The sequence below is a fragment of the Arvicola amphibius genome, chromosome 11, assembly GCF_903992535.2.
Source record: "Arvicola amphibius chromosome 11, mArvAmp1.2, whole genome shotgun sequence".
Taxonomy (NCBI): Eukaryota; Metazoa; Chordata; class Mammalia; order Rodentia; family Cricetidae; genus Arvicola; species Arvicola amphibius.
The window spans coordinates 26,709,631-26,730,879 of NC_052057.2; the positions used below are offsets into that span (position 1 = coordinate 26,709,631).

Genomic DNA, 21,249 nt, shown 5'->3' on the forward strand with positions numbered 1-21,249 from the left:
GAACTTCCAAATGTGTTTTCTGACGACAGCAGTAGAAGGGTGGTAACATCACTTTGAGTGTGCTGTGAGCTTTCTTCTGGTCCAGCCACGGGGCTCAGGCTTTATCAGGCTGCTAACGGGGTGAGCAGGGTTGAGCCTGCAATCTCCCTGCTTTACCCCACTGATCCTTTATGTCCATGATCGTGCACATGAGCACATGTATACAGCTGAGTACCACACGCATGACGCCAGGAACAGCATATACCACAAAAGCCCTGCAAGATTAGCATGTAACGTAGATCTGGAACCAGCTATAGCATCTAGAGTTGTGTGTGCATACTTGTGTTGTTCATACAGTGACAAAATCTCCTAATAACACATTTTCCAGAGCCTGTCCCTGTCGTTGAGGGATACATGACCGTATAACACAAAACTAAGGTCTCGTCAGTCTTCCGAAGGGATCAAAGGAGAGTCCTATTGATTGGATGCCAGTTACCATCGCTACTGTAGAATGAAATGTTAGTGGCTTGAAAGTTAGATGGCCATTTGTACACGCTACACCACACTTGTGTGATTGGAGAGCTCCGTATGCAAGCCGTCTAAGGACTGCGCGAAAAACGAATTCCCCACTGTTAGGTAGAGTTTAACAGTGGGACTGCTGGTGCCCCAGGGTAAACTGGGCATCTGCCTGGCCGTGGAGACACGGGCAGCTGAGACTTGTTCTCAGCCCAACATGGGCCTTTTTTCTTCTCTCTTTCCTTTAGCAAAGAAAAAAAGAGATTCACAGGAATCAGGAGATTATGGGTCAAAGCTTGCTCAAGTCTGGGGCCTTGGGCATGCTAGGTAAATGCTCTACCAAGAAGCTGACGTTACCAACCACTAGTCACCTCTGCCTTTTCCCAAGCCATCCATCTATGGGCATCCCAGATGTTGTCTTGGGTACATGAAAACAGAGCTGGGCATGTGGCCCCTTGGACCTGATGGGTAAAGGTGCCTACTACCAAGCCTCACAACCTGAGTTTGATCCCTGTAACCCACACAGTGGAAAGAAGGAACCAACAACCATGAGATGCCCTTTACCCACCACGTGTATACGTGTATGAGAGAGAGAGAGAGAGAGAGAGAGAGAGAGAGAGAGAGAGAGAGAGAGAGAGAGAGAGAGAGAGAGAGCGAGCTGTGTAATCTGACTGTTTCTGTTCTCCCTTGCCTCCCAGTACCCTGGAGGGATATTACGTGGATGACGCCCTGCAGGGCCAGGGTGTGTACACCTATGAGGATGGAGGTGTTCTCCAAGGCACATACGTCGATGGAGAGCTGAACGGACCAGCCCAGGAGTATGACACCGACGGGAGGCTCATCTTCAAGGGACAATACAAAGACAACATTCGACATGGAGTCTGCTGGATTCATTACCCGGTAAGCTGGCGCCTGTTCCCTCTGAGAGAAAGGAGCTCGTTTTAAGACAATGTTTTGACTCCTCGTGATAAACAGTACAATGTATCCGCTGTGAAGTCATGGATCAGCCGCTATTGACGAGAGCAACTGAGGCCCACCTGCCTGCTGTTGCTCGCTATGACTTAGATGACTAGGCTTGAGGTTGCTATTAATTATTCTCCTGAGTCATACTGAGTAGTCCTGTGTGTTTATTCAGCACTGGAACAAACTAGCTTTATTGTACCATTTCTAAAGTAAAAAAAAAAATAATAAGTTGCTTTTAATTCCTTTGGCATGTAGAAAGAAGTGGTGAGGTTATTTCATCATTGAAATACATATGAGGGGTGGCTGGGCGTGGTGACATGCCTTCAGTCCCAGAACGTAGTGAGATCCAGGGCAGCCAGGAGTATGCAGAGAGACCTTGTGTCAAAAAATAGGGGGGGGGGGAGAAAAATAAATTCATATAGGGGGAGAGACAGGCTTTCACTGTGTAATCTGGCTAGCCTCAAATGCACTCTGTAGTCCAGGCTGTCCTCAAACTCATAGAGATCCTCCTGCCTCTGCCTCCAAGCGTTGATATTAAAGGCGTGCACCATCTCGCCCAGTTGTTGCTTAGTTTTAGACGTGAGACTGAATCCTTTTTGGAGTCTCTACACCACTGTAGCTTGGTTTTTACAGCCCTCTCGCTATAAAGATGCGTCACGGACTACTGCACTGCTTACATTAAGATGATTTAACTGAACTTGCCTTTAAGTGTTTGGTAACTGTGCTGGTTTTGAGTAAACTGCAGCAAACAGACATGGCAAAGCCCATGATTTGGAATTAATAACTTTTGTTTGCATTTCAAATATCCCATCTGTTGTTGATGAGTTTGAAAACCATGTTTTGAAAAATAGACCGTAAGATATACTTTGTTTACTATTTTATCACGCCCAGAAGCTTAACTGAAAATACCTTTCTACTTACTCTGAGTTATTAGTAAGAGCAAGCTAGACGGAGTCGTGCTTGCCTGGAATTCCAGCATTTAGGGATGGAGGCAAGGGGATCAGAAGTCCAAGGTCAGCCTCAGTGATAGACAGAGTTTGAGGTCTGCCTGGGCTACAGAGGAAAACTTCGTCCCACAAAAAGCACATTATCACATGTAAACCAAGAGAAGTGTCCTCAGCGAATGCACGTACACGTTGTTACATTTATTTATGTGTTGTTTGTGTAGGGATGCATGTGTCACGCATATGTATGGCAGCCATGTGAGGGCAATTTGTAGACTACATTCTCTTTCCCCGCCTTCACATAGGGCCCAGGGCTTGAGCTCGGGCTTGTGCAGCAAGCACCTGTACCCTGCCCCATCCCCCTCCCTGAGTCATCTCACTAGCTAACATTACTATTCTTTTTTAAGCATAGTGTTTATACTTTTACTTTATTGTTTTAAGATTCATTTACTCATTTTACCTATTTGAGTGTTCTATCTGCATGTATGACTTAATGCCAGAAGAGGCCATCAGATCCCTAGATGGTTGTGAGCAACCATGTGGTTGCTGGGAATCGAATTCAGGTCCTCTGGAAGAGCAGCCAATGCTTTTAACTGCTGAGTCATCTCTCCAGCCCCACATTCTTCTTCTTTTGGGGAGAGGGGTTATAGAGTTTATTTAGTGGGTTATGGAAGGGAAGGGGGAGAGGGAGAGGGAAGGAGGAGAGGGGAGAGAGAGAGAGAGAGGCAGCAGCCCCCTCTACAGAAGAGAGACGGGAAGAGCCACATTATTATTCTTTTTTTTGTTTGTTTGTTTGTTTCCAGTTTATTTATTTTTTATTAAAAATTGCCATCTCCTCCCCTCCTCCTCCCCTTCCCTCCCCTCCCCTCCACCCATACCCCCACTCCCTCCCTCTCCAGGCCAAAGAGCCATCAGGGTTCACATTATTATTCTTTTTTTTTTTTTTTTTTTTTTTTTTTGGTTTTTTCGAGACAGGGTTTCTCTGTAGCTTTGGAGCCTGTCCTGGAACTAGCTCTTGTAGACCAGGCTGGTCTCGAACTCACAGAGATCCGCCTGCCTCTGCCTCCCGAGTGCTGGGATTAAAGGCGTGCGCCACCACCGCCCGGCCACATTATTATTCTTTAGAAACTATTTAAGTGGCTGAAAAGATGGCTCATCAGAAAAGAGCACTTGCTATGAGTATAAGGACCTGAGTTCAAATCCTCAGAAACCAAGTAAAAAGCCTGGCTTGGTCACGTATGCCCTCCCAACGCTCTCACTGAGGATCTCTGGGGCTGGCACACCTCCAAGTTCAGTGAGACCCTGCCTCAAGGGAATAAAGCAGACAGAGCAGGATATCCAACATCGTCTAAGTATAATTGTTGTTGTTGTTGTTGTTGTTGTTTTATTTTTTGAGACAGGGTTTTTCTACATAGTTCTGCCTGTCCTGGAGCTTCAATGTGTAGACCAACCTGGCCCCTGCCTTTCTAGTGCCATGATTAAAGACACACACAATGGTGCCCAGCCAGTCAATTGTGTTTTTAATCCGTTAAACTTGACACTGTTTATGACACTGTTTATGGTGCCAGCTGCTAGGGGAGCCTGAGACAGAAGGGTTTAAGCCTTGAGGTTTGAGGCTGGGGAAATGGCTCAGCAGTTAGGAGCTCCTGCTGTTTTATCATTTTATCAGTGGGGGCTCTAGAGATCCAACACCTCTCTCTGTCTCTGTCTCTGTCTCTCTCTCTCTCTCTCTCTCTCTCACAAACACACACACACACACACACACAAAGAATTTTAAAAAGAAACTGTGTTCTAAGGGAAGAATGTGGTTGAGCTCTGGCTAAGAGTTGCACAAACATTTAGGTCTCCGCTTGATCGGCTCTGATCCGTCAGACATCGTTTGGGGACTGTCTAGGTAGAAGCAGACAAGCAGATGGACAGGTGCCAAGGTACCTACAGTTCTAACACTGAGAGTGGGCTTCCTGCATGGCCAGGCGGAGCTCCACGACACTGGGGAGCTACTGACATTCGAGAGAGACTTTTCAGGAGAATGAGTGGGGCCCTGTGTGTAGGCAGACGATGGGAGAGAGAGGAAACAGGAATTCCCAGTGACTCCCACTCCCTGTCACTTCACTTCTGACTAGGATCAACTGAAGTCCTGCGATGAGATCGAAGGTACACGGAGACCATTTCCTGCCTTCATCTCACGGAGTGGAGCCAAATTTTGAAATCCAAATGTACAATAACGGTTTTTAGAGGATCTTTTGTGTTCTTGACAATTTCATAAACATGTATCCCATCATATGCACCTCCAGCTCAGCTTCCCAGTCCCACCCCCCGACGCCCCCAACATGTCAGTTCCCACCTTTGTGTTCTTTTTTTATTTTTTCATAGTCCCCTGAGTACAATTAGTACTGCCGCAGGCACACGGGTGGGGGCCGGTCGCTAGAGCGCGGACCACCCATCAGCGGCTATAGCAACATTTTATCCTGTGGTCTTATTAAATACCAAGAGAAGATTCTGGCGTGGGAAATGGCTAGCTTGCAGAATAGTCGATGGCACCTGCTTCAAGTGTGGTATCTGATGTCAGTGGAAGAGGAAGATTGTACCCCTCTGCTCTCTGGAGTCCGAATCGATATGGAAACAGGCATTAGTGTCAGGGACTGAATTGCCAGTTTTCATTGCAGTAACTTTGGATTGGAGGCATAGTGTGAACCCAAAGCCAAAGCCACAACAGGCTTCTCGGTCCCTTCTGCTGTGGAAGCATTGGGGGCTTCTCTTGAGGGACATGGGCCTTCCTAGGATTGACAGGGCAGTGCCTAGGACCCAGGGGAGGGTAAGTGAAAAGGGAGACTGGACACTCCAAGCAGCCTTTTCCTTGTTAATCCCCACCCAACAGAGAATTGCAATGACTACTCCTTCTGACAGGGGTGCCAGTGGGCAGACCGAGGCCGTGGCCTCCACCCGATGCTTTTTGATAGAGTAGTTGGGCAGTATTTGTAGCATGGCGAGAACGAGGGGAGGGAAAACAGAACCATTCTCCCTAGCGTACTTATAGGATCACTCTAGGAACTAGAGATACAAAAGTTTTGCTGTTGATGTTTTGGTTTTTGAGACGGTCTTCTGTAGCCCAGGCTGGCCTCAGATTCTCTGTGTACCTGAGGATGACCCTGAACCTCTGATCCCCCTGCCTCTGCCTCCTAAGTGCTAGGGTTACAGGTGCCACCACCACGTCCAGATTGTGCAGCGCTGAGATCCAAACCAGGGCGCGGAGCATGCTAGCTGAGCTCTCTACCGAGAGACGTCACCTGCGGTCCTGCTAAGTATGCCCTTTTGTTTGGTTTGATTTTTAACTTCCAATGCAATTTAAGACTCATAAGTCCTTTTGAAAACCAAAGGATTTCTATTTTGTCAGTCCAAAGAAATAAATTCAACTTTTGAGGGGGAAAGGTGAGGCCCTAAACACAGACTTTTGCTTCAAATCAGCAGTAATGTGGGCGTCTGGTGGGCGTCTGTTAGCTATGGCACGTAAGAGGCACACACTCTCTAACACGCTGAGGCTCAGCAGCACCCCAAAGGCAGATCGCACAGAAAGGTCGTCTCTATTTACACCACGTTCGTAAGAATTAACTTCAGAAGGATGACGAGCAACGAATGTCACCCTACTGTGCTTTCTGCCTGTGGAAAAATGACGCTGTGTGTTCTTCTTCAAAAGTTCTGAAATTTACTTTAACTGATCGTTTCTCCCCACGAAAGAACGACTAGACCGCGGTGAGCTGAGCAAATCGTGTATGTCACTCTGCTTATTCCAGTCTCAATAAGCAGCACGGAGGGTCAACCTGCATCAAGCAGCCGTTCCCAGATACTTGAGCTTGAGGATATTAGCCAAGCTATCTGAGAGGCCACGCTATCAAATTGTTGAGCAAGCCTACAAAAAAAAACGTAGATGGATGAGTTACGCAGTCAAGGTTTCCATGAGAGGGAACCGTCCCCTGCATCCTAAATGAAATTAACAATAATGTTGCAGTAGCCTAGTTCAACTGAAAAAGTGTCCACGCGATGGCTTTGTGGGTAAAGGTCCTGCCACTAAGCCTGGCAACATGATAGGTCCCTTGGGATCCACGTGGTAGAAGGAGAGAAATGACTTCTCTGCAAGTTGTCCTCTGACCTCCACACACGTACCATTTCACATGCTCATCCATGCAGTTACATGCACATATACAGGAGTGTGTGTGTGTGTGTGTGTGTGTGTGTGTGTGTGTAGTTGGTTACCTGCTGTGACCCTGGCCCTTACCAGGACATAGAATTACTCTGGCATTAGTCCTATGGAATGAACCAAAGTTGGCCCTTCTCCTGGAGGGAGGCTGGGGAGTCACAGATGAAGAACAGAAGAAAGAACTGATGTGGAAGAGACGAGGTCTTTTGTTTAGCCCTTAGAAAACACAGACAATTCTATTTTTACTCAAATAGACCAAACTAATTCTGAAGTATGCTTAAAGGCATACAGACTTAGTTCAGAGGTAAAGTGTTTAGCATGTCCAGTCCTACAAGGTCCTGGACTCTGGGTTCACCCCAGTGCTGCAAAAAGGGGGGGAAAGTACATTTTAACTGAAGTTTGCTTGTTTGTTTGTTTGTTTGTATGTTTTGAGACAGCATCTGTTTATGTGTCCTGGCTGTCCTGGATAGATCAGGCTGTCCTCAAACTCAACAGAGATCAGAGATCCGCCTACCTCTGCCTCCCTAGTGCTGAGAGTACAGGTGTGTGCTGTAATATATATTTATAATATAGTTACGCTGTAATATATTTCCCTTAACATATTACAGGTATGTGCTTAATTATATCTCCCTTAAATGTTTGCAAGCCTGTTCTGAGTGTAATGTGTTTGTTTCTTAGATAACCCACCAAGCTAGAGTCCCCGTAACTGAGTACACTTCAGTCTCCTACTCTAAAGGAGGCATGCGTGTCCCTGAGCTTAGAACATTCCAGAAGTGTATCTACATGTGGCCAAGGGGCTATCTGCAGAGGCACGAAGAGCCCTGACTCCTGTCAGAAGCTCTAGGTTCTTAGACTGTTATTATCAGTGTTGGTATTCTTGGGGGCGGGGGTGCAAAAAAGAAACTTTCTGAACTCATGCCCTACAGATGGACACTTTGTATAACACCTCTGGGCTTTGTTTCTCCCACCAGGATGGAGGCAGCCTGGTCGGGGAAGTCAATGAAGATGGGGAGATGACTGGAGAGAAGATAGCCTATGTCTACCCTGATCAGAGGACTGCGCTCTATGGAAAGTTTATTGATGGAGAGATGATCGAAGGGAAACTGGCCACCCTCACGGCCACGGAAGAAGGGAGGCCACACTTTGAAGTGACATCTGGAAGTAAGTTGTCCAGTGGGTGGCAGGTTGGAGAAGTTTTTGGTGGTGGTGGTGGTGGTGGTGGTGGTGGTGGTGGTGGTGGTGGTGGTGGTGGTGGTGGTGGTTTTGGTTTTGGTTTTTTGGTTTGGTTTGGTTTTTTGAGACAGGATTCTCTGTGTAACCCAGGCTGTACTGGAACTCACTATGGATCAGACTAGTCTCTGACTCACAGAGACCCACCTGCCTCGGCTCCCAAATGCTGGGATTAACCATTACCCTACAAAGAAGTTTCTTTTCTTCTCTGGGGAGCCCACTTTAATGAGTGTCAGACAGTTCACACACACACACACACACACACAAAGCAGGCTCCTCAGTCCGTCCCTGTTTATAACAGAAGCCACCCGTCTGCTATGCCTCGAGGTTTGGCTGGTCTAGGCTGGTCTGTGTCTTACGCTGGGGCCTAGTCTGAAGGCATCGAGACCACTTTAGGCAATGTTTTCTCACAGTGGATCACAGATGTATCCGAGCAAACAGATTCCAGAGGCAACTCCCAAAGCCTCAGCCTGTAACTTCCCTCACTTACGTTGCAAGCCCAGCAGGCGTGACGGAGGAAGCACAGCATGTACTTCAGAGGGACATGCTGAGAAAATACCACGAGAAGGTATCTATAGGTGACTCTAAGAAGATGTGGGACTAAGAAGTGATGGGCAGTTAGTTCAACCAGCTTCAAATGACTGTGTCTCTAAAGCACGGAGCCATGGTTTTTATGTTATTAAAGAATCGAATCAGGTAGACTTCAAGATCTGGATAAAATGTATAGCTGATTAAGCCAGAGATTCCGCTGTGGCTGTAGGAGTTTGCTCCAAAGGGTGATGATCTGGAATTTAGTCTCAGGGACCCACATGGCAAGGAAGAGAGTCTACTCCTGAAAGCTGTGCTCTGACCTCATACATACATCAGAGAGAGAGAGAGAGAGAGAGAGAGAGCGCATGCATAACAGATGCAGTTTGTACCGCATGTGTACAAATACACACACACACTAAGTAAATGTAAAACTCTTCTTAAAAGTTAATATTAGAAGAAACAGCGGGAACAGTCTTTCTTTCTTTGTACTTTCCTGTGTACTTACAGTTATTCCTGGAGAGACAGCTCTGTCGATAAAATGCTTACCACCTCAGCTTAAAGACCAGAGTTCAGTCTCTAGAACCTGTGCACAAAAGCCACGTGGCACTGGAGAGGTGTAGACAGACAGATCCCTGGAGCTTGGTGACCAGCTCTAGGCTGAGAGACCCTGTCCCAAAAAAAAAAAAACAAGGTGGCCGAGCTGTGGTGGTGCCCGCCTTTAATCCCACTTGAGAGGCAGAGGCAGGCAGCTCTAGGAGTTTGAGGCCAGCCTAACCTACAGTGAGAGAGAGAGAGAGAGAGAGAGAGAGAGAGAGAGAGAGAGAGATCCAGGACGGCCATGGCTACAGAAAAACCCTGTCTCAAAATAAAAGTAAATAAATAACCAAGATGAATGGAGCCTGGGGAGAAAACCCTCAAGGTAATTCTCACCCACAATATCACTGACTTTCATACCAACACACAGATACACATCCACACGTGTATAAATCAATTCAAGTAAGCCCAAAATGAAGTTCTTTTTTTTTTTTTAAAAAAAAAAATTTAATTCTAAAATAAAACCCTTGCTGTTCTCTGTGATCTCTATGAGTTCGAGGCCTGGTCTACAGGATGAGTTCCAGGACAGCCAAAGCTACACACAGAAAAATCCTGTCTCAAAAAGCAAAAGAAAAAGAAAAAGGGGAAAGAAAGGAAGAAAGAAAGAAAAGAATCCCACAAGGTGCACCTAGGCACTTGGGTTTAGTTAATTCCAGATGTAGTCAAGTTGACAACCGAGAGAAGTCATCACACTATCCCTGTGCTCCTCTGCCTGCTTCTGTTGCAGGCAGCTGTTCCTTTCCCCAGCTTATGAGTTTGTTTAAGTTTGTTTAAGCCCTGGAGAGGCTGCTGGCCGCAGAAGCAATCTGGAGCCCAGGAAGAACACACCACCACCTGCACTCCCATCCCCAGCTTCCTGATCTTGCCACTTCTAGATTCCTCCTGGCTCCCCACTTGGTTTCGCGACTCTTCCATCTCCCCTATAACCAAGTTTCTCAGCTGAATCTTCTCCTTTTGAAATACTTAAATAATCAATTTCCTAGGCAGTTCCTGGCTTATTGGACCATTTTCTAACTTAGGCGTGAGGCATCCGTTTAGATTTCTGCTGTATTTTAAAAAAAACCAGAAAGGGGGTCTGGTAACCATGGTGACTACTGAAGAGCCAATTGATGGATTGTTAGTGATGTTGGTGGGAAAAATGATTGACCGGGGCTGGAAAGATGGCTCAGCAGATAAGAGCATTGCCTGCTCTTTCAAAGGTCCTGAGTTCAATTCCCGGCAACCACATGGTGGCTCACAACCATCTGAAATGTGATCTGGTGCCCTCTTCTGGCGTGCAGGCATATAGTGTATACACAATAAATAAATAAATAAATAAATAAATAAATAAATAAATAAATAAATAAATAATAAATAAATATTTTTTTAAAAAATGATTGACCTTGCAAGAGTTCACTTTCTGGTTCCAAATCTTGTTTCCTTGCTCATGAACACCCAGGGAACCTTCCATCCCTTGTGCCCTTTGAGGACCCACCAAGGTCACTAAACAGCCAACAGTAATTCTAGGACCTTGCCTACCCTATCTTCAGGACTGATTACCGACCAGGTTCTGAGCCGCCAAGATGGAAGCCAAAGAACTCTTTTTTTTTTTTTTTTTTTTTTGGTTTTTCGAGACAGGGTTTCTCTGCAGCTTTTTTAGAGCCTGTCCTGGAACTAGCTCTTGTAGACCAGGCTGGCCTCGAACTCACAGAGAGCCACCTGCCTCTGCCTCCCGAGTGCTGGGATTAAAGGCGTGCGCCACCACCGCCCGGCCCCAAAGAACTCTTACAGCAGAGTCGAGAGCAACATTGTCTCCATAGTTCTGTGAGGTTGTTTACTCACAGCGAAGGAGCCAACTGCTGGGCTCTGCTGTGTCTGGGATGAAGAAATCCTCAAAGAAATTTAAAAACCAATATCCAGTTTGCTCTGACCAGAGAAATCTGAAAATCCTGCTACAACGTGTTCTGCTTAAAGTTTTAACTACACAAGCAGACTTTTAAGAAATTTCAATAAAGGAAAAATCGACAAACAGGAATCTTAAGAATTAAATCTGAGAGATGGCTCAGAGGTTAAGAGCACTGGCTGTTCTTCTGAGGTCCTGAGTTCAACTCCCAGCAACCACACGGTGGCTCGCAACCATCTATAATGAGATCTGGTGCCTTCTTCTGGTGTGCAAGCATACATGTAGGCATAATAAATAAATCTAAAAAAAAAAGAAGAAAGTTAAGAAAGAAAGAAAGAAAGAAAGAAAGAAAGAAAGAAAGAAAGAAAGAAAGAAAATAAATCTGGTGGCTCTACATGAACACTTAACTAGCAAGGCCTGATAAGTGTGGACCTGTAATCCCAGCCCCAGAAGCTTGAGGCAAGGGGCTCTCAAGCACAAAGCCAGGCCAGGCAACTTGGTAAAATCCTTTCTCACCAAGGATAAGGAAAAAGAGGACAGGATTTGAGAACATAACAAAGACTAAAACTGACAAATGCCTATTTCGCTACTCTGGTTGGCACAACCAGAGCGGTGCCTGTGACTGTTTGGTTCATCTGTCACTGGGGAGCCACTCCTGCATGTCCTGCTGGTCTCTGCACCTGACCTGACGTGCTGGTTTTGCCTTTCAGGTTCTGTGTATCACTTCGATAAATCGACTTCCTCCTGCATCTCCAGTGATGCCCTCCTTCCAGACCCCTATGAGTCCGAGAGGTAACTCTTTCCTTGTGGCTTTCTTTGCGCCGTTTAGGCCCTGGTGGTGGGCACCCTTAAGCGTCTGTGGCTCTCGGCTCAGGCTGGGCTCCTACTCAAGCCAAGCCTCTCCATAATGAGTACTTTTCCTTGGCACACTTCCAAGTAAGTATGTGTGTGTTCTGAGGAAGACTAATTATATTCTTATATCGAGGCTGTTCACAGAAGGTCTCTGCACTATCAAGCAGGTTCATGTCTCGTTCTAGAATGAACTCTCTCAGTAAAGTGTTGAGTCAGATGGTCACACCCTTTCTGGGGACTCTGGGGGATTGGGGAAGCATACATGTAGAAACCAGAGAACAACGTTAGAAATCAGTTCCTTCCTCCACACTCTGGAAAGGCACACCCTTAGGTCAGGCTTAGAAGCAGGCATTTTTTTTTTGCCCAGTGAGCCATCTTCCAGGCCCTCTCGGGGGTTCTTGATGATGCAGTCCTCTAGGGGAGCAATCCACGCTCTTTCAAACCTAGCCTATACTTCCCGTACGACCCTTGGAACATAAAACAACTTCCTTATTCCTAAGGGAAGACAGGATAGAAGCAAAGGCAGTAATAGTAAGCCTTAAAACATCCCTCCATTCCATACCTAACCTATGAGGAAGGCTGCCCTCTACCATGGATTCTCAATACCCCAATTTCTCTTCATTTGAGGAAGTAAGGACAGCCCCCGGGGCGTGGCTTACCCTCGGCAGCTGTGCTGAGTATGGACAGCCCCGGAGGGTGTGACTTACCTCTTGTTTACTTTCTGCTCCAGTCAGAGAAACAAGCCTCTTCCTGGTAGAAGTGACAGCGCTGATCCCACAGTGCCATAGGCAGGGAGAAAATGTTCTGGTTTTTTTTGACAAGAGATCCTGGCCCAGGGCCAGTGGAAGTAGACTGGCTTCTGTGTTCACCCCAAAACACCAGGACCAACTGTATCCGTCTATCAGTCCAGTCTGTTGTGAGATCCTGCAGAACAATACTCTCCGACCGTTTAGCTGTTTACAGAGGTCGGCCTTTTGTATTATACTCATGGTTCTGTGGGTTGGCTTAGGTTCAACCATTTTTTGCTTGGGCTTCACCAGGCTCAGCCGGACTAGGCTGGGCTCCAGGATTCAAGTCAGGTTCAGGTCTGTTTCACATCTCTTCATTCCAAGACTCTGACTAAAGGAACAACAGCCCCCGGGACATATTCTTCTCTGGGAGACCATGGAAACTGAAAGAGACTGGCAGAACTCACCGTGTCTCTTAACACCTGACACCCGGCAGCAGGGACCCTCCTCCACGCTCTGCTGACAAAGTCAGCAGGATGGGATACATGCCCCACCTGCACCAAACGAAGTGCCACGTCGTGAGGTCACCTGCAAAAGGGTGACATGTACCACTCTGTCACAGGAAAGGAGAGAACTGGAAGCAATAATTCAGATTTCCAGGCCATAAAATAAGCCAAAATTACAGGCGCCCACCTCCTAACAGGGCCATCCATCACAGCACACGAAGAAATGGAGAAATGAAAGATTTGTTGGTAGGACATAAGCTCTTATTCCCTCCGTTCCACAGCCAAGAGTGCTTCTCTTATAAAGCAGTGATTAGGAGCGGTTTTCTGTGGAAGAACACCAAGTAACAATGTGGGCGCTTGCAGGCCCCGTGCTCAGCTCTGTCTCTGAGCACTACAGCAGCCAGATACTGTCTTAAACTGGGGAAGGAGGCAGCTGTATCTCAATAAAACTTTATCAACAAAAATGAACTGTCAGATTTGACCTGGAGTTAGCTGACCTCTAACCCCTTTGTTGGGAAATGTTTGTTGGATATAGCTCATTGTCGCTTTTTGTAGAAACAATCCATGTTGGCATTTAACTAAATAATAGTCTTCCTCTGTCTTCTGGCTTTGAGAAATTTGAGCACAGTGTTAGTAAACTTTGGGAAGTGTTCTCTTGTCATTAGCTATAAACATTAGTTTCTTTTTCAGAAAGGTCTATCGAGTACTGAGCTGGCTGGTTTGTGTGTCAACTTGACACAAGCTACAATCATCAGAAAGGAAGGAACCGCCATTGAGGCCATGCCCCCTATAAGATCCCTGGAACTGACATTACAAATGGTTGTGAGATGCCACGTGGGTGCTGGGAATCAAACCCGAATCCTGAAGAAGATCCTAAAGAAGAGCCCCCATCTCCAGCCCTGGAGAAGACATCATTTGAGGCCTGAGGTGTAGCTCAGTTGGTAGAATGTATGCCTAGCATTCACAAAGCCCTGGGTTTGATCTCCAACACCACATAAACTTGGACACTAAGCAGATGGAAGCAGGAGGATTAGAAGTCCCTAGTTATCACTAAGTGGTTGTCACCAGGACTGGTGGCTCACACCTTTAATCCCAACACTCGGGAGACAGAGGTAGATGCTGTGAGTTTGAGGTCAACCTGGTGGTCTATATAGAGAGTTCCAGAACAACCAGGGCTACACAGAGAAACCCTGTTTTGGGAGGGAAAAAAGATAAAGAAGTTCTTGCTTGTCATTGGCCAGAGCAAGTCTGAAGGAGGTGGGTGGAGTTCATTTTGAATACAACTCTTAAAGAGATGAAAGTTATTTCTTCCGTTACTGCCGTTAACTTAGTGTGGTTTCATTTCTCACCCTGTCTCGTTCTTTGTTGAAAAATTGGAAACTGTCATTTGGGATTCATATGGTACTCATATTCAAAACCATAATGGGGTTTCAGTGATTGGTGTCAAGAGTGGCACATCACACTGAAAAACCTCACGATTGTGTTTGTTGTTGTTTGTTTGTTTAGGGTTTATGTTGCGGACTCTCTCATCTCCAGTGCCGGAGAAGGACTGTTTTCCAAGGTGGCAGTGGGACCCAACACTGTTATGTCTTTTTATAATGGCGTCCGAATTACACACCAAGAGGTAAGTGGGAAGATGTGAACGTCAACCTAATGGATGAAAGGGCTTCAATAAATCCACTATTGTGGTCCACAACTATCTCATAGAAAGCGGAATGGTGGGGCCAGAGAGATGGCTCGGGGAGGTTAAGAACACTGAGGTCCCTGAGTTCAATCCCCAGCACCACACAGTGGCTCACAACCATCTATACTGACATCTGGTGCCCTCTTCTGGTGTGCAGACCGAACACTGTATACATAATAAATAGTAAATAAATAAATCTTTTTAAAAGAAAAAAGGGATAGGAAGGAAGAAAGAGAAAGAAGGAAGGGAGGGAGGGAGGAAGGATGGAGGGAGGGGGGAGAACATGGAAAATCCCTGGGGAAGGACACTGACATCCTCTGGCCTCCCCACACATATTTATGACACACACACCACCTCTTGCCTTTAAGACCCAGTCCTTGGTATATTTTAGAACCCCGTAGATGGCCCTGCTTAAGTTTGTTCACCTGTAGCTGACTCTTCAGGGTCTGTTTAGTCTGCAGCCTCCAGCACAATCCTTGAGCCCCCTCATGGCCGCTAATGCATGCACAGGGCTCAGGCTTGTGACTGTCATCTCACTTTCGGGTCTCCACTTTGCCACTTATTCCTGGGGATAATAAGGGAGCGTTCCACAAAATGTTCCAATTAGTCACACATTCAAAGCAACTGGGCAGGCAAAAGACAACAAAACAGAGTCAGGTGGAGCAGATGGCATCCACACAGGTGGCCGTACTTCCCCAGCCTTCCAGAAGGCAGGGAGACTTTGGGGTAAGGATGTATTACGGGTGGAGCACCCCTTATCTGAAGTGCTTGGGGCCAGATTGTTAGGAATCCGGGGTCTTTAAATATTTGCATCTTTATGGTCATCTTAGGGATGGGACTCCAGTCAAAATATGAGATTTAGTGTTTCCTGTGTACAGAGCCGGGAGGCAGTTATATTTTTTTTTTTTATATTTCTTATTGTGTCTGTATTTTGCCTGTGACCTGCCATGAGGTCAGGTGTGGCTTCCTCCAATTGTCTATCAGCCTCAAAGAGTTTTGAATTTGTAAGCCTTCTGGACTCTTAGATAGTAAACCCATGCTTCGTCCCTCCAACATTTCACAGGTGAGGAAATGGAAACCCAAGGTCACAAATGCAGTGAGGTGAAGAGTTCAAGCAAGGCTAGCATCGCCGCTGTGATGACTCATGCCCCCTCGTACCCACTGACGTTCAGATCCTGCTAGCCACCCAACAGCATCTTAAAGCCACCAGCACTCCACACAGCCGATCCGTGCTATGTGGTTACATGATCAGTGGGGAATGATGAAATCCAAGGGGACCTTCCTCATGATCGATCTGCTGCCTGTGGCAGATACCTGGTTTATTGACTGAATGTCACATATAAATGTAATGTATAGGAGGAAGGGTTGGTTTATCCAGGAGAGGTGTCCGTCCTGTGATCCACAGGCTACATGGGGCCAAGGATAACTTGTAAAAATAAATGAAGACAAGGCTGTTGAATTTACTTAAAGTTAAGAGAGACCGAGACTCGATTGTTTGGCTCACAAACACGAACTGTGGATGGCGTTTGTATCACAGTGACATTTGTGTTGGACATGCCTGGTAGATTTAAAGTTCTGCGAAAGCATGATCCTTTTTATAAGGGCCATTAGGCTATTCTTCCCGCCTCCCAATGTCTAACCTGAAAGAGCCAAGTGGTTGTGCTATAGACAATGATGAGTCCTGGACAGGTAGGAAAGCACATTGGCTTCAAAATTGTCTCCTGCTTACCCTGATTCCTCCACTGGAGCAGAGGTGTGGGCCTTTTTATAGATATTTTTAAAATACATTAATGACTGGGCAGTGGTAGCACATGCCTTTAGTCCCAGCACTTAGGAGGCTGAGACAGGTGAATCTTTAAGTTTAAGGCTAGCCTGGTCTACAGAATGATTTCCAGGACAGCCAGGGCTACAGGAATAAAGAAAAAAAAAACACATTTATTTGGAGGATCATGTGCTCTCGTTCAAGAGAACAACTTCCAAGAGAAGGTTCTCTCCTCTGGCCATGTGGGTTCTGTGAACGGAACACTTGGGCAGTCAGTCTCAGAAGTCAGTGTCTGGACCCCCTGAGCCATCTCAACAGTCCTCCTCTTCGTTTATTTTGAGTTCAGGTTTATCTGATATTTTCCGTGTGTCTTTGGAAAGAGTCAAAAGCCTTTTCTTCTATATAAAATGAGGGAAACACAATAAACAGTAAGCTGAGCTGTCTGGTCGCTCCATCCTTGTGTGGGAAGATGTCGTGGCCAGCTCTCATGTCTGCTGCAGTCCTGCAACTATGAAGCGTTAGGATAATGAGTTAGAGCCTCTATGAGGCTCTGAGCTCTTGTGCGAAAGACCCTCTCCAGCACCGCTTCCCTGTGTCTTGCAGGTGGACAGCAGGGACTGGGCCCTAAATGGGAACACTCTCTCCCTTGACGAGGAAACAGTCATTGACGTGCCCGAGCCCTATAACCACGTAGCCAAGTACTGTGCCTCCTTGGGACACAAGGCGAATCACTCCTTCACGCCAAACTGCATCTATGACATGTAAGTGGGGTGCCTGGGGTCCCAGGACCACAGAGGGCATGGGAAAGGCAGGCCCTTTGCCATAAGTCTCAGCCTGTGGTTTAAGGCTCAGGATCTAAACGGCCCTGCTTTCTAGTTGTGAGATGAAAAAGCGATTTCAAAAGAAGGACTCTCGTAGAGATAGGTGGCCGCTTTATTGTGTCCTTATTTGCCCTTAGATTTTTTTTTTTTTAAAGATCGAATTGCAGGACCAGGGAGGGCAGGAGCAGTCAAGTCATCCAAGGGCTTCATGAAGACTTGAGTTCGGTCCCCACTCAACACCTACATAAAAGCTGAGGGTGGAGGAGGGTACTTATAGTCTGAGCACTGAGGGGGCAGAAGCAGGGTGATTCCCTGGGCTCACTGACCAGCCAGCCTAATCAGGGCATTCCAGGCCAGTGAGAAACCCAGTAATCCAGTACTCAAAACAAGGTGGGTGGTGTTTGAGGACCACACACGAAATTGTATTTTGGCTTACACACACACACACACACCACACACACACACACAAATTGTATTTTGGCTTACACGCACAGTGTGTGCACACAGGTACAGACATAACCCGCATACACAGCTGCACACAGATAATGGGAATGGCAGTGCAGTTCAGCCATAGAGCGTACCCTTCCCTGCTTGGCACTGTAACTGCCGCCCTCTGCCCTCTGCTGTGCGAGACCACGCTCCGAACATTTCATCTGTGAGAACTGGCCAGGATCTGGAGCTTGCTGCTCCTGAGACTCGTCCTTGAGATGCCGTGGAAATCATCCCGGCAGTGACTAGCCGGTTGACTTGGAGTATTGGTGCTCCAGCTGCTTCTAAATGGCTGGCTGAAATGGCAAAGGACATGTGTCATGTGGAATGAAACGGATGCTGTTATTAGCTGCGGGGCCTCCACAGCTAGTGTGAATTTGGCTAAAGCTCATTCCCAGCTGCGCCAGCCTAACAATGACTGCTTAAAACCACAGCAACTAACCATCCTAAATGCCACTCAGACCCCTCATTTGAATCCAGCCTGTCTGTGACTTCACTACAGCCACAGCTTTTTTTCCCAAGAGCAATAGAGAACTGGAAACAAGAGAAGTTTCTGTTTGTGCAAAATCAGCCTCTGCTCAGCAGGTTTTATTTTTGGTTTTTCAGTTTGTTGTCTTTGGTGGTGGTGGTGGTGGTAGTAGGTTTTTGTTTGTTTGCTTTCTTGCTTGCTTGCTTGTTTGGGATGGGGAGAATCAAAACAGGGTTTCTCTGTGTAGCCTTGGCTCTCTTGGAACTCACTTTGTAGATCAGGCTAGCCTCGAACTCATAGATTCTGCCTCCTGGGTGCTGGAATTAAAGGCACGTGCCTCCACTGCCCGGCTGTTTTTCTTATTGTGTTGTTGTTATTTGTTTTGCAAGCCCAACATGGCCAAAACTCAGTCATATGGGGTAATGACTCCTCGAATACCAACCAAATGTAAACTTCAGATTCCAATTCCTGGCGTTCGTGTGTTTCCTCGAGTCACTGGCATGAATGCACACATTAACATAAGTGAAACAGTATTTCTCTATGCCCCATTCACTGACGCCTGGCACACAGTGCCCAGTGGGCAATCGCACAAGTGCTTCGCTACCTGTAAATACGGTAATGTGTCAAATAAGGTCCAGAACTACTGGGCCCAGAGGTTTGGATTCAGTGCTACTTCTATAGGCATAGCCTCTGAACATTCACTCTGGGTCTCTGTCTCTCTCTCTGTCTCTGTCTCTCTCTCTGTCTCTGTCTCTCTCTCTGTCTCTGTCTCTCTCTCTGTCTCTGTCTCTCTCTCTCACTCTCTCTCTCTCTCTCTCTCTCTCCTTATTCCTTCCTTCTTCGTGTTAGAGATTGAAACTAGGAGCTCACACATACCAAGCTCACACTCTGCCCGTATACCCTAGCCCTACCCTGGATGCTTCACATGTTTTACCTCATTCAGTCCTCCCAGGAACTCCCAGTCAGTTAGGTCTCAAATCTGGAAGCAGAGTGACTCAGTGCAGTGTGTACCCAGGCTTGCCCTGGCCAAGCCTTAACACCTGAGACCAAGTCTTCCTTTATATTCTATCTATTCAGACTCATGATATTCTGTGTGTGGTGATGCCCACCTATGACCCCAGCTCCTCGAAGTCTGAGATGGGGAAAGACTGAGTTTCTTAATCCCAGCACTGGAAGACAGCAGCAGGTGAACTCGAGTTTGAGGCTAGCCTGGTCTACAAAGTCAGTTCATGGACAACCAGGGCTACACAAAGAAACACTGTCTAGGAAAAAAACAAAAAAGTAAAATTAAATTAAAAATAACAATGAAAAACACATCAAAAAGATTGCAATGACAATAAACAGGAGAATAAAGCTACAAGAACATTGGAAAAGAAGCCTTGAGCTCAAAAATTCAATATCAGATTCCCCTCCAGTGGATCTTCTAGGAAGTTAATCAAAACTCCATGTCAGGACATTATTTAATTTTCATACCAAAATCATATGATACAAATTATAATGAAGCGTGTCAACTTAAAGACAAAATTGCCTGGCATGGTGGCTCGGGTCTTAATCTTAGCACTCAGGAGGCAGAGGCAGGTGGAACTTTCTGAATTCAAAGCCAGCCTGGTGTACCTGGGCAAGCCAGTGCTACACAGTAATACACTTTTGTCTTAGTTAGGGTTTTTATTGCTGTGAGAGACACCGTGACCATGGCAACTCTTACAATGAAAAACATTTAATTGGGGCTGGTTTATTGTCCAGAGGGTGAGTTCATTGTTATCCAGGCAGGAAGCATGACAGCATGCAAGCAGACATGGTGCTAGAGAGGTAGCTGGGAGTTCTTTCTACATCTGGATCCACAGGCAGCAGGAAGAGTGACACCGGGTCTGGTTTGGGCTTCTGAAACTCCGAAGCCTACAGGCCCAGTGATGCATTTTCTCCTACAAGGCCACACCTCCCAATAATGCCACTCCCTGTGAGCCTATGGGGGCCATTTTCATTCAAACTACTATACCTGTTTATAGATAGACACCAGACAGATAGATACAAACATATATCTATGTATACATGCATACATGTATACAGAATTGTGATCTTAAACCGGGGCTTTGTATGTGCCAAGCAAGTACTCTGCCACTAGCTATGTCCTCAGCCAAAAGCCACAATCATAAAGAATTCCTGAATCCATATCCTGGAGATCTTTGTGAAGGAGCTCAATCTGAATGCTGTGTGCACGCATGCTCACATATACATGTATGTGCACACATGTACTCATAGGAATGTCCACACACGGCTTATACGGGCTCATCCACATAATCCACGTACATACATGCTCACACACCTATACACATATTCACACATGGACATGTTCACATGCTTAGTAACTAATAGTAGAGTCTCGTTTTGTACCAGGCGCTGTGTAAGGAACTTGTTACATGTGACCCCATTTTCTCACCACAGAGACCATCTAGGCTAAGTCTCACTAGTATTGTCATGATTTTACAGATCAGGAAAGTGGCATTCGGGAAAACAGGAACATAATGGAACACAGTGATACATACGGAACCAGAACTTAGAGCCAGTCTCCTGACCCCAAGTTAGAGGCCCCTTTCATGAAGATAGAGAGAGGCCTTTTTGGCGTCAAATAGGAGTTCTTGCTTTTTATACCTCATGAAAGTTATTCCGAACCATATACACCAGGCTGGGAATGTAAGCCCAGGGAGAGCGTGTGGCCCTTGGTTTTATCCCAGTGTTCTAGAAACACCTTCTTCCCGTTTTGATGTGTCCTCTGTCTTACGTTCCTCAAGGGACTCTAAATGTCTCGACAGGTAAAGGCATGTGTCACCAAGCCTGGAGACCTGAGTTGGATCCCCGGGGTCCATATGGTGGAAAGAAAGGACTAACTTCTACAAGTTGTCCTCTGACCACCCCGACATGTGCTGTGATGGCATGTCGTGCACACACAAGCGCACACACACACACACACATGCGTGCGCGCACACACACGAATACAATAAAAATTTTCAAAACAGAACAAGGCCAGTGCACTGTCTGAGGTGTTGGGATTTGGGGTTTTCTTTTTAAGACGGGATGTGGTATATCTCAGGTTGGACTTAAACTCG

At 46.4% G+C, this 21,249-nt stretch overlaps 1 protein-coding gene across 1 annotated transcript in view; it reads left to right on the plus strand.

Moving 5' to 3' along the window:
* Positions 1 to 21,249, plus strand: part of Setd7 (SET domain containing 7, histone lysine methyltransferase) — a 46,756-nt gene that overhangs the window by 19,181 nt on the left and 6,326 nt on the right. Inside the window, exons 3-7 of the mRNA XM_038348302.1 lie at positions 1,194 to 1,395; positions 7,569 to 7,758; positions 11,545 to 11,626; positions 14,427 to 14,544; positions 16,970 to 17,127. Of these exons, the coding sequence (XP_038204230.1) occupies positions 1,194 to 1,395; positions 7,569 to 7,758; positions 11,545 to 11,626; positions 14,427 to 14,544; positions 16,970 to 17,127 (750 nt within the window). The remainder of the gene's footprint in view (positions 1 to 1,193; positions 1,396 to 7,568; positions 7,759 to 11,544; positions 11,627 to 14,426; positions 14,545 to 16,969; positions 17,128 to 21,249) is intronic.